The sequence below is a fragment of the Zonotrichia leucophrys genome, chromosome 3 (assembly GCF_028769735.1).
Source record: "Zonotrichia leucophrys gambelii isolate GWCS_2022_RI chromosome 3, RI_Zleu_2.0, whole genome shotgun sequence".
NCBI lineage: Eukaryota > Metazoa > Chordata > Aves > Passeriformes > Passerellidae > Zonotrichia > Zonotrichia leucophrys.
The window spans coordinates 53375014-53394830 of record NC_088172.1 but is presented as its reverse complement, the minus strand read 5'-3'; the positions used below and the strand labels follow the sequence as shown (position 1 = coordinate 53394830).

Genomic DNA, 19817 nt, shown 5'->3' with positions numbered 1-19817 from the left:
TCAGAGAACAGAAATGTTCTCTGTTACAGAAATTTATTAACATGCATGTCAGAATTTCCTCATAAGTAGAATACTGCACTTTTAATAGAAGCACTATATTTATTTCTTTAATCTTAGCATTTATTGCTACTCACAGCAATTCAGGGAGGGGGAGTGGGAGTTATGGTATGCAAAATTAACAACAATAATTTACCTTTCCAGCACTTCATTGAAAAAGCCTGAAAGATATGAAGTAAAATTTTGGGAATAACCTTGGTGCTCTCCTTACGCATGTTCAACAACTTATGTCTACATACCAGGTAACTTGAGTTGCCTCAGCTCTTGGACATCAACTACTACTAACTACTTATTCATCCTGCCTATAAGCAAGTCCCACAGCTTTTGGAAGGGAAAGGATTTTGCATACATACGAATCCATTTATCTCACTTTGCTTCTGTGAGAGAAACTATGCCAACTGATTTCACTCTCACCGTTGGATAAAGCAATACAAACATCAGAGGTTTCTGTTAAATGCTTCCTGACCTATCCATGAGGCCTTGCTGCTCTGCTGAAGATACCAAAACATGTGGATTCTCTAGGGTCAACATGAATCAATGGAAAAATCTGTAATTCACAAAAATGCTAACTCTCAGGATACTTATTTTATCCCAAACTAAGAAGAACTGTACAGTCATCTTCACCAAGAACTAGACGTGGCAGTGATTAGAGAATCAGTGTCAAGAAAAGGGAACAAACTCTTCTACAAATGCAACATACAGTTTGGTACAAGAACTATTTTTGTATCTTAAATACAGGGAAGCCACATCTACAGCCCCTGCGTCAATGAAGCTGTGATCCACTTCCACCCTGAAACAGAGAAGCAGTAGCCCAATTTATTTTCATTTATACATCTCTAATACTAGCTTTCTATTCAGCAGAGAAGGGAAAAACAAAGAAAGAAAGCAAAAAGGCTATGCTGAGCTCTAGAAGGAAGGGAGGAGAAACCACACAAACTAAAATATACAGAATACTAAAGTTTATAGCATTTCTATCCTCTATTCAAGGCTGCAGGTTACACAGGCTGGAAACAGCTGGACTACATTGTGACAAGTTGTACATACAGTCTACTTATGAACCACTCATGAAATTGCTGAAATTACTGTACAGAGAGTGTTTTAACTTCCCAACAAAAAGAAGTAGCTTGCACCAATATAGTAGTAACAAAATCTAAATAATTCAGATAAACACCATCATTAAAAGAGAGCTGCTACTTGTTCACAGCTTTTAAAGCATTTTAGGTTAGATAAATGAAAAAATACCACAAGCTGTGGCTCAGAATAGGGGAAGAGATATCACTGCTGTTGAAACAGCAGTCTCTGAACCTGAAACACAAACCAAATAAATGCAAATACATCCTTAACTACAGAAGCACTAATCTTGACCACCAGAAAAAACCCCAAACCAACCCAGCTGGAGGAGACAACTCAGAATGAATTTTACATTACTGATTGTATTTCCATACATACTTAAATTATGAAGGCTCCAAACATTACCAAGATAATAACCTCTTCATCAACTGCAATAAGAAGCACTCTCTAGAAGTGTGAAAGAGAATATCCTCTACTGCTACAGCCTCTGAAATAAACTCAGCATCAAAGAAATACTATAAGAGAAAAACATGTGATGCATTTTACATCAAAAATGATGATCTTTTTGTTCACTATTTGAGAGGTTCACTTGGCTTAACCTGACAAAATTTATATTCATTTCAGTGCCATTATTATTCCAATACCAACAGAGTCTACAGGTAACTTACTTTATATATATATATAAATATATATATGCAACTCTAACCAATAGAAATAGCATAAGTGCTGATATACTTACTCACTGGCTGTTCCAAATGACAGACTGAAATTAGTACCTTGCATTGCCACTCAGAGGAACAGTGGACTGACAGAGAAGAAAAATTACTCATTCCCTCTGCTCTCTATATCCAAGAGCTACCAAGCCAAAACAGCATGAGACTTAGAAAAGCCAAGCCAAACCTCCATCCTTGGCAACTAAGGCTTCCTTAAATTGTATTTTCATGAATAATTTTTTAAAGCTTTTCAGACATGAAAGCACAAATGTTACAGGCAGATGCAACAGTAAATTCTCCTATCTGCTTATCTTCTTTTAAGTGTGTGAATAGCTACCTTGAGTCAAATTTTTCCCTCATTTTGTGTTTAATTAGCTTCACTGCTTTCACATGCTTTCATGTCCCCAGCATCTTCTCAGATAGCTCTTTAAAAGAGCAGCTGCACACTTTATCAAAGCAGCCATTGCTGGGACACTGCTGATGCAAGGAATGAGCTGGAGAGAGTGAACTGCCCAGGGTCAGGTACAATTTTTCTCCTTAGGAATTATCTCTGTGCCCCTTTTCTACTGTCACTTTACATCTGTGGCAACCCCAGGCAGGGTACAATATCTAAGTGTTGCTGTGGTTACTGAGTCCTTCTCACTGAAGAAAAGGAAGGGAAGAAACTGCTTTTAATAATTGCTCTTTAATTACTTCTCAAGAGATTATCTGCTAAACAACAACAAAAACTTTCTTAAGAAAATAGACAGAGAGCAGACAGGGATAGAAAAGAGACAGGGAGCAGAACTGTGTTGGAGTCAATGATGTTTCCTTAACACCAAAAAATTATGGTTTCCAGAGTAGGAAACCAAAAGTCTCTTGTTTGACTGGAAAGCAAAAAGGGATGGGGGAAGAAGGAAATGAGTTGCTATTTATCTTCCTGAGCAATGGTTATGCATGATGGGGCTCTGCTTTCCTGGAGATGGCTGAACACCTGAATGCCTTATTTTTGCTTTGCCTGTATGTGAAGCTTTTGCTTTACCTACTATGCTGTCTCTATCTCCACCCAAGAGTTTACCCATGTTTACCCTTCTTGTTCTCTCCCCCACTCCTCTCAGGGGGTAATAAGCTGCTGAGTGGCTTGAGCTGCCTACCAGGGTTAAATCACAACACTCTGGTTTAACTGGGCCCCTAAAAACAGAAAAGGAAAAAGCACCACACTCACATTTCAACTCAGCCAGATCTATTATTTTTAATAAAGCTTGGCATTGAAAGACTATACAACAACCTGGTTTGGGTTTTTTTTACTTACTGTTAGAAGAATGGAAGGAATTCTAAGAATTATAATATCTTCCGACTTACTGAATTGGGGAGTGGGGGCGTTGTGCCACCATGTGTATGTGAGAGTGACAATGTTTACACAAAGCAATTTCTTCAATACAACAGTAGTAAGAAAAAATCCTAAATCATGCTGTTTATTTAGAATTGCTTTTATAAAGATTTCTTGTAATAAACTTGCAACCTCACCATGTTACTGCAAAATATAATAGATACCATCAAATATCAGCATTTAGGAATATTGCTATATCTTACTCAGTCTACCAGACTAATCTATCTACAAATATTTTAGTTTCCACTACAGTGCTACCTCCAGCATCCACTCCCCTTACACTGACACACAATTTATCATTTTTCTTAACTCTCCAGAGCCTGATGTTTTGTTTAAGATTAAAAACTTTGTATATTGACCTAGTTGGTCATTAAAGCTTTGAACAGGCTGTGCATCTGAACTCAAGTCGAAGCGCCTCAGTGAACTCATGTTGAAAAACATAAATGTTACTGCAACCAAATTCAGAGTAATACATCTAGGAAGAAGGGCCATACCCCAAAGTAGGAGATTGCATTCTTATTGAAAGTGGCTCTTATTGAAAGAGACATGTCAGTTTGCAGGGGATGAGTGACTCAGCCTGACCTCCTGGTGCAGCATTACCGGAACCAATGCAATCCTTCTCTCCATCGGGTGTTTCCACACCGGTGCAGCAATGTCAGATCTGTCTGACACTGCGTGATCGATGCACACAGGAGCACTACAGACACTTCATAGACACAAGATCAAAGTCACTGCAGAAGAAAGCTTGCTTTTCTTCCTGAGAGCAAGAAAATAGGGTCTTGCACCACACAGATAGAATGAACAGACAGAATTTCTTAATTAAGAAGACAATTAGCCACAGAATTCTTGCAAAGAGAAAATGCCTGCACTAGAGAGTTCTCTGATCTGGGAGAAAGGCCTAACAGTCAAAAGTGGAAGCCAGAACTGCTTCCAGACTGCTTAGTATACAAATTAAAATCCCATTAGCAATAAGCCACTAGAAAAAACTACCAGATATATGTCAGAAGCTGCGAAACCAGTACTCAAATCAAGATCTACAATTTTCTAGAAATAGCAGTTACTGAACTCAGTTAAAGAAAAAAAAGACTTGAGAAAATGAAAATAACTTTTGACATAAAACCCTGACCACACAACAGAATGGTTCCTCCTATGGCAAAAAATCATGAAAACTGAAGACCTAAAGACACCAGCCTGATGAAGGCTTCCCCTGCATCTTGCATGGCCTTGACTCCATCCAGGTGCACACTGTCCTCCTCTCTCCCCCTCTTCATGTCAGTAATATAGTTTTACCTTAATGCACTACAGTACAGTGGTCCCCCCAGCTATCTCACACAGCATTTGAAGGATAACTGAGAGGAACAGGACACTTCTAAGAGTAGGGCACTGATGCAAATGTGACAAGCTGTTTTCATGAAGTTACCCTTTTCCAAAATCTATGAAAAACCCCACAATCTGTATATATTACAGGGACAATACACTGTTGATCTTCTGTAAACTACAGTGTAAAGTGACCCCATTTTCAAGCTTTTCACTGCTCTAGAAATGCAACTTCCAAAACTAGATTGCCAAAGTAATTCTCTATTATTTAGAATATAAGAGATTTTAACCTTTATTTTATAAGTTTATTTTAACCTTTCCCACTGCAGAGACAAGACCTTTTCTATTCTCTTCTCCAAGCACAAACACAATGTGTTAAGCACAAAACAAGCTCTGACAGATACCTCTATTCCCATTCAAAATATTCGGTGTATTAGATTAGTAAGTAATTCTTCCTAGATCAAATTAAGTTATGTTTCTCCTCTGAGAAACAGTACTCTCTGACTTGGCAGCAAGTAGCTGCTGCAAATATCTCAAGCCTTCTCAGATGCAAAGTTTTGCTAGAAACACTACAGTAGGAAAAAAATGGGGCAAGGGTAACAGACAGCAAGGCAGAAAAGAGGTTCCCCATTTTGCACTCAAACTACTGCAGTTTTTACTGAGGCAAAACTAACCTATAGTCAAAACCTTTGGCTCAGTCTGACATGAAAAACTCACGAAGCATTTAATGAATTCTGTGTTTAGCCTTACATATTAACTGGCTATCAATTAAAAAAAATAAACATTGAGACAGTCACAGTGAGGTCTGGAGTCCTCTAGTGAGAACATGCAATCTCAAAATAACAATCCTGGCATTGTCCAGCTGACTACAAGGAAGCCCAAATCAAACACTCTTTAGTCAATGAACAACATTCACTGTCATATAAAAATGTCCCCATGCAGAGTTTTCAAAGGATCCCACTTCATGTCAAAGTCCTGTGGTGCAATTAAGAAAACTAATAACTGATATTTAACTGACCTACAAACCAGATGTGTCCCCCCAGCTGTTACCATAAGTAATGCATTTACTTCCCAACACAGAAGACCTTTGCATGCTGCTGTAGGAAAAAAAATGCAGATTTTGTTCTTCTGTTGACCTATGGACTTCAAAATGTTTAACTTCCTACATGTGGGACATGCACCAGTCTGCGGACCATAAAAAACCACTTCTGTTTAAGATAATGTGTCCTCACATATCTAACCTGGAACTAAATATTTGCTGCTTAATGAACTGGTGCACCAGGCAAAAATCTATGAATAGAGGAACAAAAATATTCTTGCAGCAAACTGAAAGTCAGCCTCTTCTCCAACTGATAATGCATGAATTTACTTCATCTTTTTTAGTCCAAGAAACTACTCTTACTCAAATTCTGAGGAAGAAATATATCCATTCACTCTGGCTGCTGATGTATAGTTTCCCTAATTGTATAAAACATCAAAAAAAGAAAGCTCTGGTTCCTTAATAAGGTTAGCATACTAAAAGAAGTAGCTTGAAAATAAAATACATTTGCTAAGAGTGCACTTACACATACAGAGACTGAAGTAATCACAGATTTATATCATTGCAGACTGGAAAGAATGAAAATGCTCCATTTCTGAAAGTGTTAAGACTACTAAATTTTCCAGCAGTGACAGTTTCTGACCAGTCACACACATTATTAATATTCAACAAAAACGTTCCCTAATGAAAACATAATTATTTTAATTAGTACTTTCATGAAGGTTCACAAATAAAGTACAGCAAGCAATTACATCAATAAAAGTTTCCATGCCCACAGTGCCCAAAAAACCACAAGACATACCTGATTACTGCTTTTGGCAGCAGAGCTGGTCTGAGCTGTACTTGAAGAAAGGGAATCAAAAAAGGCCTGATCAGCTAATGAGTTGCCACAGCTAATGCCATCCTTTGCACCTTCTGTTATAATCTGAAATGGAAAAGGTTGAGAAAGATTTTTCATGCTTCAATTAACCAAATTATGCTTTATCATGTATAATCATCCTAACACTCATGTCTCTAGACTTTAAGATGTTTGCACATAACCTTTTTAAATTCAAATTCAATTGCATTTTTTAGAAGAAGCTGACAAGATACTCTGGAGGATTTACTTCCATACCAGATGGAACTAGGTTGCCTTACAACTACAACATACAAGACTGTTGTGGCAGTGAACACCTATCTAGAAATTGCTTAGGGAATAAAGGTTGTTAATGCAAGTGCCTGGAGACTGTTAACTCAGTGCTCAGGGGATGGATTTGGGCCAGTACGTTTAGAAAGCCAAAAGCTACCAGACCATGAGCTAACCAACTGAAGCAAAAACACAAGGTCATGTGAGCCAGAGTGATCCTGCTTTCCCTTCCCCGCTTCCCCCTTTTGCTTTTTTTTTTTTTAATAAAAACAGCACTGCTGAAGGAAGAGACATGCCTTAAGAGGCTGCAGGAATTACAGCCAAGGTATTCACCCACCTAACCAGCAACCTGCACACATGCAGACACTGGGCCATCCAAGTGTGAATGTGACTGCAGTCTTTGCACTGTGATCCCATTCCACCCCCAAAACAATACCACTGGTCTTTAAACAACAATCAGGACAACACACACTGAAGAGACAACAGAGGGTCTCAGTAAGAAGAAAAGCTGAGTAGTCCCTGGATTTGGTAACCCACAGCCTGAGCCCCAGAAATGTGGCTCCATTCCAGATTTATAAGCATGTATCAAGTCTGCCACAGCAACACCAGTGTATATATGCATTACTCATTTAACTTCCATATTGCTATCTTCAGACAGAAAAAAGCCCCAATTATTGGATTATGAGACCCCAAAACCAAAGCAGATTCAAAACAACTCATGTTCTGCAGATCAGCTGTATTTACTGTAGACAGTTTCCTCTTGCATTTCTTGGTAAACCACTAAGAAGCTCAGGAGCTTCGGATGGCACGTTTGCACTGGTGTCCAAAGCCAGCTACAATTGCTACAATGAGACCATATATTCCAAGCTTTCTGTTTGAGCATTTCAGTTTGGTCAGCAAACCAGAGGATGGCCTTTTCAGCAGTTCTGCTTTCTTGGTGCTGAGCAGCGTAGTCACTTACCTCAACATAATCTGTTGGAACAAGTCCTCTTTCGCCTTGGCTGTTTTTTCCTTCTAACCAGCCTCCACCAACATCCTAAAAGAATTAACATAGACATGATTTTGCTAGATGGATCCCACAACATGCTTCAAATAGCTCAGCAGGAAGCACTGTCCTGCTGTCAAATGTCAAATGCTCAGCAGGAAGCACTGTCTTGCTGTCAATGTTCAAAACACAGTTATGACTGTGAAACTGAACAAACTCACTCAAAGCTGCTGAAGCAGCAGATACTCATTTAAACATAATGCAGATCATGCTGATTTTACACAACTATTCTGGACTTCAGATTTTAACAAGCATGAAGGGGGAAAAATAATTGATTTTTCAGCACTTTTGATCATTTATGAAACCACAATCAATTGTCTGGCCACAGACTGCATATAAACACAGCTATTAGTATGTCCACTTCAATGAATTAATTTTAATCAACAGACTATAAAGAAACAAGACACAAAGAACAAAACTGTTGGTGATGTCTGTAAAAACTCTGCCTCATGTATTGAAGGTGCAGAGACATGTGATGAGTGAGAGCTATCACCCACAGAAATGTTAAGGCTATTCTCAAAAATTAAAAAAGCCACATGCCACGTAAGATCTCGACTGATTCTTTCCACTTCACATTTCTTTTCAGAAGCAGTCTTATGCTATTAGTTTAGAAGGAACTAACAACACTTCAGCTCTGATCTCAGTGGGACATCTTGATATTGTTTGGGGTTTTTTGGACACATATTCTGCATACACTACGAAAGCTCTGTAGACATTTGCAGTTAAGTTAATTCCAGGACAACATTATCTGGAATAAGTCAGCTCTGGTTTAAATCAACCTGTTTAAGGAACACACAGCTACATGTCAAGCTAGTTCACAGATGAAAATTGGAGATGTATATTCTAGATAGTGATTACTGAATTTTAGATTTTCTTAATTTGCTTTTTAACTGATTTATTTATTTATTCACAATTTTGTTCTTTCACTTCAAAATTTTATATAGTCCTGCACTCTACAGGCACTCCAATAAGGAGAGGCCTGCTTATGTATTCAAGATTTTATGCAGTAAAGATCAAGCAGTTAGTGAAATAACAACTTGAATTTATTTTCTCTTACATACCTAAAAGCTTACTATTCAAGAACACAAAAATAATTAGACATCTCAGATCATAAATTCAACTAGCTTGGTTAAACTGCAAGAGCAATGACATCTTGAGCCAGAAGTCATATTTGCACTGCTACACTTGAAAGCAATCATCATTGGACTTGCATGACTTCAGCTATTGCTATCTAAACTTATCATATAAAAAAAAACCAAGAGCCTTTGGGGCAATTTATCATGAACACATAAAACAAAGTTTTACTTGGTTTTGTGTGTACTGCCTTAAGCCACAGATGCCTTGGTCAGTGAGAACTAGCTTAAAAGTGGTGATCTACTTATATTTAGTCTTACTTTTGTGAAATGGCATTAAGGTCCTGAAGTCATTCAAAATGTTACCCCTGCCATAGAATGGCACACTATCCAAGGGGGTGCTGGCTCTGTTAAATATCTGCTTCAAGTATCTAAGAACAGTAGAACTAAAAATTATCAGCATTACACATGACTAGGATCTTCAAAGAATGGAGTTTATTCTGCAGAATGTGTGTGTTTTACACAAATGGATAAATAAGACCTGGCTTCATGATCAGGTAGTTTTTGTTTGTATTTGTTTCAAAAGGCAAGCCTATTCACTAAGCAGTATCATTACACAAAATTCAAAGCAGAATCAACTAATACTTTGTCAACAAGGATAAGTATATATGACAATTAAAGTACACTGAAATTCAAAATGTGGACATAAATCAAATGTCAGTGCTAAAAAGCCTATTCATTTAACAACGCCCTGATAGCGTTGCGATAGTATTGTCACCACTTCTTTCCTATGCCTTGTTCATATTTCTTTCAAGGACACAAAATTTCAGTAAAAAATTTTTGTTGTGAGTTGTTTACCAAACTTGGAATGCTGAAGTCATTAAGAAACTCAAAACTGAGAAGTGAACTGGATATCCCATTTAAATGCAAGTGGCAAGCACATGAAAGATTACATACACACAAAATGTGCAATATTAGGCACACAAAAACAGACAAGGCATTCAGATGTACAAGCTATCACCACCATCAGTTCCTTCCTTTTACTTGTCTCTCAGCTCTGTTTAGAGGAAAACAAAGCTGAGTACATTCTTATGTATGTGGGCACAGTTTGAGAAGGCCCCATCCTCCAAAACATTGCATTTGTTTCCACAAGACTATTAGAAAATTCTTTGTATTCTGGTTTTTTTTTCCTAATTCTTCAGGGAAGGGTAGCCAGGCCTTTCAGATATCACCAGCACCATTTTCCTTCCATCTGCTGATAGAAGTAGGTCAGGAAAGTGCACTGAAGCAAATTCCATCTCAGTTTTCTTACCGGGTTGGTGATTGTGATGATCTCCCCTTCACTGACCGTCAGCTCATTGTTTCCAGGCTCAGCAGCAAAATCATACATAACACGAGCCTGTGTGTGGGAAAGAACATAACAGTGAGGCTTCCAGCTTCTGTGGAAGGTTTCATTAAGAAAGCATCAGCACAAATTATCCTTAACTTACAGAAATAGCCAGTGGGGGAAGGCTGAATGTACAAAGAGCAACTCAGCACATAGGAAGCTGACATTTCCTAGATTTGAACTGCACACTCAACAGTAACAACAACTTCAAAAGATAAAAATCTCATGTGGAGCTTGTTGGAGATAATCTACCACAAGGATTAAGACTGGTTGTCTTCGGTCATGTCCAGAACTACATGTACAATGTTTTCCAGGGGAAGAAGGAAAGGTTCGTAACTTTAGCAAACAACTCTTCTTTTTTTTTGTTTTATACAAGACATATTCCAACTTCAATTTGGGTAAAGGGAAGTAGTTCACAGAGCAAGCAATTCAGAAAAAGAAAAGCAAGTAACTGCAGATGTAAGTAACCACTGCTGTGCATAAAATGTAATATGTAAAATTATGTTTTGAGACTCTATATGGGAAGAATTATGCAAATGCAGAAACAAGCAGTGAGACTAGACTTGTTATACCTGGCATGAGGAGGGAGGGAGAAACAGAACAAATCTAATTTTTAAGTGTTTAGATACACAAAGGCTTTGCTGTGCACTGACTCTGCTATTACACTACATAAAGAAATGTTTGAAACATTTGGTTTTACTAATAACATCATTCAGTGTACAGCAATGAGTTCCTTCTTGTACTTGGAGGGCGAGGAGAAGAAAAAAAAACTAACCAAAAAGTAGTATTTTCAAAGTATATTCAAAATATTATTTTATTGTCAAAGGAGACAATAAAACAATTTCTGTTGAAAGAAAGCTATGTGATAGGAAAAAAAAACACTGAAAGACAGACATTTACCATCAGGTCTTGCCTGTCTCAAAACTGCAGGTTTTATAATCCTCAAAACCGAGGATTATAAAATCCTCACCCAGACACAACTTCTTACAGAAAACCAGAGGAAAATAGAACTTTGCACCCCCACATTTTAATTTCATGAGTGTCATGTGGAAATACTTCTGGCTGGTCAAAAGATACTTTACTTCAGTGTAAATAAAAACAGAGCTGAGAAAAAACCAGACATGTTTCAGCTGTTCAGCTGACAAATCTAACCCCAAACCACGTGCACAACAAATGGAACACTTGGTCTGCTCCAAGAGAAGCTGCTCTCCAGCACTAGAGCAGCACAACATTGCAGAAAACCATGCATCCTAAGCACTCTGAATGCTCCCTTGCATGAAAACTTTTCCCTTAGAATGGAGGCTTTCAGCACTTTCAGATTATGCCATGCAAAACAGAGATGAAGAGGTAAAAACTGTGTTCAGTAATAACACTGACTGCTTTCTTTCCAGCAGCACATCTGGCCTCCATGGAAATATAAGAATAAGCTGCTTTACTCTCCTGAAAAATGAACTGAAGAGAAGCAGCACACCTCTAGAAATACAAGAACGTTTTAAGGGGGGTGTAAAAAGCACCACCCTCCAGAGCTCTTCCCTCAGCAGTAGCAGATGGAGGTGTTGAATATGTCCTTTTTCCAGCAGGTTGCAACATTTATCCACTTTCTGCAAGTCAATTTAATAGCAATCAGATGCTGGGCATCTGAATCATGAGAAAAGCAGGGAGTCTTTCTTTACCAGGGAGTCTTCTTAGCCTTTTTCAAGTAATACACCATAATATTAAATTCTTGCTTCTATGCACAGGAATGATGAGAGTTTACCAGAAAAAAAGGCAACAGACAAATTTTATCAGCCTTCAGAAAAACTGGCAAAACATCCCCAGACCAGATTGGAAAGGTAAAAAGTATTTCTTCTAATAAAAGAACAGATGCAAATACTAGATTCTCCAGATACAGCAGTGAAATTAAAGTTACTCAGAAAAATAAATTGAAGTATTCAGCTTGTAGAGAAAGAAAAAACAAAAAATACATAGAAGTTATTAAAGTCATTATGCCAAAGTCCACTTATTGACTTGCTCTGGATGCCTGTTTCAAAAGTCAGAAAAAGTAGAAAACAGGGAAAAAATTACAAACAAACCTTGCTAACTACAGTTTAAGAAATTGAAAAACAAATTTACAAAAACCAACCCATTTGCAATGCTACAGAAATGGATTATTACAGAGCACTAAGAATTTGAGGAACATCTGAAACCTGGTCTGTATATTGACATTTCAAATACATTCCTCATCTTTTTCTGCCAGTACTCTCCATTACACCTGTATTTCTAGGCTCACTTGCCTAGGCTGGAAATGAAGACCTTAAGAATTTCTGGCAAGTAAGCTTTAACACTATCCTTCCACTGTTGAGTTTATAAACTCAACCAATTCCAAAGTAAAACTAAGTGACTAAATGTTTTTGCCCCAACTATTAAGTGTATAGTTAACAATGGAAAACCCCCTAGGCTTTTCCTGGACAGATACATCAGTCCCAAATCTACTTAAATTTCTGACAATCAGTTCCAAAATACTATAAAATAGAAAATGGTTTGACTTTCCAATAAGCTTTTTCCTTCTTACCGGCCTTCTTACTTTGCGTTTGCAACTCATGCAAAATTGCAAATGGGCATGGAAAAAAAAGCATTTAAGAAGAAAAAAAATTTAGCTCCTTGGCACTGCAGTACACACACTGAATATTAGAGCTAAGCTTAGGGACACTTTAAATATTCATGAAATGGGAATCTCTGATGAATTCCAGATCATAATCTGGATCAATCCAGATTAATGAACACCACGAAGATAACTTCTTCAAAACACAGCTTAGAAAAGATTTTACAGTAACTGTTGTGTTTCATATTTACTTCTGATCATATACAAAAGGATCAAACCATTCAAGAACTACAGGAACTTCAGAAATTAAAATACTTTTTAGTGGAATAAAGTATTCCACTAAATACTGCTTCATTTACAGAATCCTGCCAACACATAAAACAAGAAAGAACCATTAGCAAATCTATTAGCTATAAGAAAATTAATTTCATCTATTAGTTGCATGTATATCTCCCCTCTCCCACCACCACCTCTGCTCCAAGATACAAATGGTTCTGGATTCTGAAGCTGTTTTGTCAGTTCCTTTGAGAAAAAAGCCCTGCTAATGCAAAAAGCTTTAACTGATTTCACTGACCAGAGAGCAGGCCTGGGTCTTGTACGGTAAACTACTGCTCCCTTTGCTCAGGTAGCAACAGAGCATCTCCACTGGGAGCTTGGAACACATCCTGGCATCACCTCATGCTCCCTGGTGTGAGGAAAGCCTGGCACAGATTAAGCAGAACCCTGCCACAGCACATGGCAAGAGGGAAAGGGTTCTCTGATCCCCAGCATCCCTGCACCTCTGGCAGGGATACACTGCAGTTTCTCCAGAATGAGTGGGAGCCAGCAGTTTTATCTACACATCCAAGCTGGGGGAAACCAGTAAGAGTTAAATGAAAATTAGCTTTTCTGCAGTATGGATATAGAAATTTAGATTGTAATAAAGGAAATAAAAAAGAAACTGGTAATTCTCAATGTTGTATCAGCATTCTTTGGAGCTTGTTCTGCCTGCTGTAGTTACACAACTGGACTCTAGTTTCCCAATTTGCAGATTTACTGACTTACTACAGTGTGAAGCCTCCCAACACTGAGCATTGCAATCAATAATTATTATTGTCTTTTTAGAATTATGATACAATCATACCTAGAAATATTAAAACACCAAAGATTCCCCATATTGAAAAGCAGTATCTAGATTAGTGAAATATTATTCCTCTTCAGGCATGGAGCAGACTTCACCTTCCTCCACTACTTCTGTCCGAGTTGAGTGCTTCCCTGTTCTTCCCATAATACTAAAAACCAAAAGGAAAAAAAACCCAACAACAAAAAACCAAGCATTTGCCAACTTATTTCTGAAAGCAAACATAAGACTATGCAAATCTACCTGTCAGTGTTAAGGCTCTTTAGCATAAATGAAGTGGGAAGGAAGTTGTCTAGCAAAAGTCATTAAAATAAATTTCCAATGGAAGGTTACACTAGTGCTTCACTAAGTTACTAGATGAATATCCAAGATCTCTACAGACATCCTGATCCACTGGCTCCTGCTGGATGCCCCCCAGAATCTTAAAAGAGGTGATAAAGCAACAGAAACACCTATTCCTCATGAGAAGAACCTTTCTGCCTTTTCCAAGATATTTCACTCAAGGCTAGGCTCAGATGGAAAAGCACCTCACCCCAAAATTGAACTATCCTGATGTGCACAGGGCCACCCTTGCCTGCATTACAGGTCAGCTGCAGCAGGGTAGCTCTGTCATGGAGAAGGACAGTGGAAGCCCCTGTGTATTCCTCAGCAGCCATAAGCAGACAGGCTGACAGCCAATGCACCTCAGTTGTGCTCAGAGCTGCTTTTACACCACCTTCCCTGCCTCAGCCTTCCTTGAGATCAATGATCAACGACCCACATAGAATCACTACTGGTTTTTCTTTAAGTTCACACTTCTGAAGCAAAATGTTTTTGTAATGTTGGATTTCCTGACTGCAATGCAACAGTTCTGCATCAAAGTATGCTTTATAGCACAAAAACTGGAGAAGCCCCTAAAAAATTGGACATGCCTTTGAAAATGCTTTCCCTACACACAGGACTTCATTTGTATTAAGAAGAGATCTAGTGTTACACCAGAGATTCATCTGTTTCAACCATGTGTTACAATTTAGGAAACTTGTACCACAACTGCTTTTCTCGGTCAGCTGGCAGTGGCAGATAGTACAAAGGAAATATCCATAGAAATTTCATAGCATGAAATTCCCATAACTGCACACATTTCTCTTCACAGTTGGCACTTCAGCAGAGCTGGAAGTTGGCACTTCACTTCAGAGCTTCAGCCACCCTGCACTGCCCTTGTCAAGAGACAGGGATTCACAGGTTTAAATTGCCTGGTGCCACTGCCAGAAATACAACTGCTGGATCACAGCAGCAAGATGGCAACAACTCATGCTGGTGGCAGCAGTTCCCATACTGATAGAAAGAGGACCAAATTCTGGATTTCTCTTTTGGGAAGTATACGAGGCAGATAAGTGCAGGTTTCTCTAAAACCTGCATCCACTGGAGGAGCAGAAACCATAATTTGAAAAGCCTGGCAGAATGCCAAAAATAAAATAAATATTTTTTTTAAAATAAAGAAAAGTTAGTCATTAGCATTGGCTCTAAACAAGTCAAAGTCCTCACATTTTAAACGGACGTGTCAGTGAGAGGACTTGAACTTTTCTTCTAGGACAGCAGCCTAAGCTTTTAGCTGGGATGAACAACAAAGGGCTCATGGTCACCTCAAGTAACTCCAGTAACACATCTGGTATGAATAAACTTCAGAACAGCTTGCTACAAAAACTGCTTCAGTTCGTACAAATATTCTTCAGTAGGTCTAGTAAGCCTTTGAAATCTGCTGCTTGTGAAATACTGATAAGCACTATGTTGCTCACACCTGGAAGCATAGAAGAGGAAAATGCATTTATTTCTTCCCAGACTTCATTTTATTAGTTATCTTCTAAAAGCTTTTTGGATGTGGGTTTGCTTTTTAGTACATTTTTTGTGAGGTTTCTTTCATTAGTTTTTTTTTTTTCAGAATTACTTTTTTCCCACAAATATTGCTTTTAGAAATAAAATATTCATTCTAAAGGGCAGTTCTAAGATAATAAAACAGAAATAGCATAGCTGGGATACAGGTTGGAATCTCAAGATTGGAGAAATTAAGAAAGCAGAAAAAAATAATAAAGACAAAAGCCTACCTGCAAATACATCACTTCAGAAATCAGCAGTATATTTTGATTACTCCTAAAGAATGGTTCAAAATGAAGCATTCAGTCTAAAGAGTGACAATACTCTTCCACACAAAAACCAATTAACTTAAAATTATTTTTGCATTTTCTTTCCCCTGCTAATCTTTGCCAGCAATTTGCCCTGTGATTCCTGTCTGTAAAAAAACTAGTGGTATGTAGGTATTTTACTGCTTAGAATAAGTGCAAGACATTTGACTTGTTATCAGCTGAAGCAGAAGCCTTAAACCCCTGGCTGTCCTCACTGTGCCAGTGAAGCTCCAGGGGAGACTCAGGGTAGGCACAGAGCTAAATGACAGCTTAGCCATTGTTTGGTCTCACCATTCACAGACTACTCAAGCTGCCATGTTGTAATCAATGCATCTTTGAAAAAACTCTCCACAGATCAAAACACATGCTAAGTCCCTCTGTGGAAATTACAGGGAATTCTGCAAGAAGTTTAAAAGGGCTGGTGTCCAAAATGCTGAGAAAAACAGTAAGAACACAGGAATACAGACAGGAGCCCCTCATGTCTTTCCCACCTCAGAGGACTGAGGACACCAGCTTTCTTCCAACAGTGCCTAACGTTTTGGTAGATTTAATAATTTCCTTAATAATCTCAGCATGAAATCTAAGCTTGTTCAAAAGCTAAGTGCCCCAAGTCCAAAGATATTTTCACTGCATCATCTTCATCACTGAATCTTACAATGGTTTGGGTCAGACTGACCTTAAAGATCATCTTGTTTCAGCAACCCTGCCATGGGCAGGGACACCTTCCACTACACCAGGCTGCTCAAGGCCCCATCCAGCCTGGCCTTGAAAATATAAAAAACATTTATACTACTAATGAAGGAAACATCCAGGGCTATGATTTGACCAAAAAATGCCTTTTCATTTTAGTCCCTCTATCAAACTCTATCAGACTGCAAGGCAAAGTGTGCATCTAGACAGCCTATGCAGAAATATCAAGTGGCTCCTCAAGTGCTATGCCTCTCAGCCTGGAGAAGCAGCTCCTTTCTGTCCTGGCTGTGGCAAAGAAATGTCTACATGCTCCTCTCACAGGCTTTCCTAAGAGACAAGACACAAACCAAACACTGACAATAGAAGAATAAGAGGACAAAAGGGACACTGTCTTCTAAGACAGACTCCTACAGAAACAGTACCTTAGGAATTCAAGAGATTATCCATTATACTAGCAACTGCCAGTAAAGTGATAAAGATTTATTATGAAAGAGACACCAATGTTTATCTTTTTAACTACTATAGAGAAACTGGAGAAAATGTATATTGCTTGTACTGGGCTAGGCATCACTCCTTGTGCATGTGTTCAGCAACATCTGCCTAGAAAACTAGCTTGAAGAAACTGGAACATTTTATACTATGATTTTATTAAACAATAAGCAAAAAATAAAATTCACTTATTTAATTAAAACCTCCCTTAAGTATTACATTTCTTTTCAACACAATTTTGTTTTGCTTTTAGTAACATCAGAATTAAAGCAAACTCATCCAAAAAGTAAAACTAAATTCAGTAAAGAACTCCACTTCTGGATGAAGAGAGAAGTTCACAGTATTCAGGTATCATTACTCCAAGTTCCCTCACCAGCTCTAACTGCTGGATCCCCACATTACTCTACAAATTCACATTAAAAATGTCTCTTGACCCACTGGCTCACTTTCCTCTGGGCAATTTTTCAACTCTAAAATAAGTTCACTAGCCTGCAGCTAATCATTTGAAGTCAACAGTACTGACTATAAGCATATTAGAACTTAATTAAACACAGACAAAAATCTAAGAAACAAGGACTTGTGTAATTTCTTCCCACTAGTAAAATATGCTTGCAGACAGATGCAAAACTCAGAAGTTGCATGTGCCTACAATATTTCAGGCAGGTATTTAATTAAGTTATAATTATACAGGATTAAGAGGTCTATCTCATATTGGAATTGACAACAAAATATGAAGTGTTTCCAAAAAAGTACAAACCACAAAGTCTGACACCTTTATATTGTATGGGACAGGAAGGCAATACTCAATTCCCACCAACATGCATGTGGTTTAAACCATTGGCACTTCTAGAATCAGAATGGAAGTAAGAAAGAAGTGTCTAGGCAAGTTTTCAAGTGTTAAAGAGACTTGGAAATGTTTTCTGTAGTAATAAAGACAACAGCTTACTGGCCACTTCAGCAACTTGGGCTTTCCTCAGTGAGGACTGATCAACTCTTCAGATCTACCACACAGGACTTCACAGTCCTGCTGAAAATAATTGTTGGTCATGAAAGACCACCTGAACTCAGTTCAGGCTAGTCCCACTCATTTTTTGTTTCATATTTTATTTTTGATTCACAGAACATGAGCTTCTTTACAGCTGTCTACCTGTCAGCAAACATCACCACACCCCAAAGCCCAGTGAAAAGTGCTCCTGGCCAGCAGTAGAGGCAGAATGCACACCAAGAACTTGCATTCAAGTGAATTCTGACACAGGAAGCCTCTTGTTCAACTCAAGCATCTGGAACTAAAAGTCATTGATGCAGAATGAGGTTTAAAATGGTTATATGACTAAGATCGTTTAAAAGTGGTAGAGTTAAACAGATCTTAAAATTGTAAGATGTTGAAACAAATCACAGCTTCTTTCCATGCAGTTAAAAGCCAGGTGGGTAGACAACCATGCCACAGAGCATCAAACAAGCAAAGAGAAACTGTGATGTTTTCCAGATTTACAGCAGTGCTTAAAAATATTAGTCTGAGAACTATCTATAAGCAGTTCAGTGGTTTAAAAAAGCAGCATATTTTCAGAATAACTACCATGCACTACTAAAAGAGGTGCTTGGTTACATTTTGGTGTTCATAGTGACTTATTTATGGAGTACTGTCAGACCCAAGAACAGAATCTCCAAGCACCCAAGCAACACTGAAGCAAGGGAAATTCAGCTGCAGAAATACATTCAAGACACCCATGTGATTTACAGATATTTCCAAATACTGACTCAGATACTCCCCTGAATCACATCTGAGCTTTCCATTGGGTTAAGCACCTGAAAAGCTTTTTTCTTGTTTAAAACATTACTTATAAACTAGTCATCAATTAAAAATGTACTGCAAAACTCCTACCATGAGTAAGGAACTCCAGTGATACCAGACCTTTTTCAGAATCAATTTACTGCACTGCTCCACATGCCCAGCCCTCCCCATGTTTTCCTTTCTAAATACCAACCTTTCCCAGATCCTCAGACAAACTGGAGACTCAACAATTCTGAATTTGATAACATTAATTCCAGTTTCACCATGACTCCAGCAATGAATATAAATGCAGCAAGTGTGCAGTATGGGTTTGTATTTACGGATGTCAGGCAGGATGCATTTAACTCAAGTGTGATTAAAATCTGTGCCTAGATTAATCATTACTGTACCTCTGAAATCAAACTGCAAAACTTACAACTGTTTGCTGAACCAATATTTAATGGCGTGTTTCAGAAGCCTGCTGTGCCAAGTCCCCTAATGTTTGCCTGAAACTTCAAGGCACAGTTCTGTCCCCAAAGAACAGAGCCAGTAAGATGTGAAGGTTTCAGAAAAAGCCAGCAGCATTCACCAGAAAAATTGCCACATTGTGACCTACTCATTAAGACAGCTTGTAGTCACACACCAGTGCTGCCTCTACAAGAGCAGAAATTAGAAAAAAATTAGTAATTATCTTAATAATTGGACAGGGACAAAGTTTCACTAAGGCTATCTAGCAAACTTTAAGCCCTTTCAGACTCAGCACACTATTACACATTGTGGATCTCAATGTACCACATGCACAGGTCACTC

The 19817-nt window shown here is 38.2% G+C and overlaps 1 protein-coding gene across 2 annotated transcripts in view; it reads right to left on the bottom strand.

Annotated features, from left to right (window-relative positions):
* SNX9 (sorting nexin 9) overlaps window positions 1–19817 on the bottom strand; it is a 61774-nt gene that overhangs the window by 32948 nt on the left and 9009 nt on the right. For both annotated transcript variants that reach the window (XM_064708223.1, XM_064708222.1), the window contains exons 2-4: window positions 10123–10209; window positions 7654–7728; window positions 6369–6491 (exon numbers count right to left, since the gene is read on the bottom strand). In XM_064708223.1, the coding sequence (XP_064564293.1) occupies window positions 6369–6491; window positions 7654–7728; window positions 10123–10209 (285 nt within the window). The remainder of the gene's footprint in view (window positions 1–6368; window positions 6492–7653; window positions 7729–10122; window positions 10210–19817) is intronic.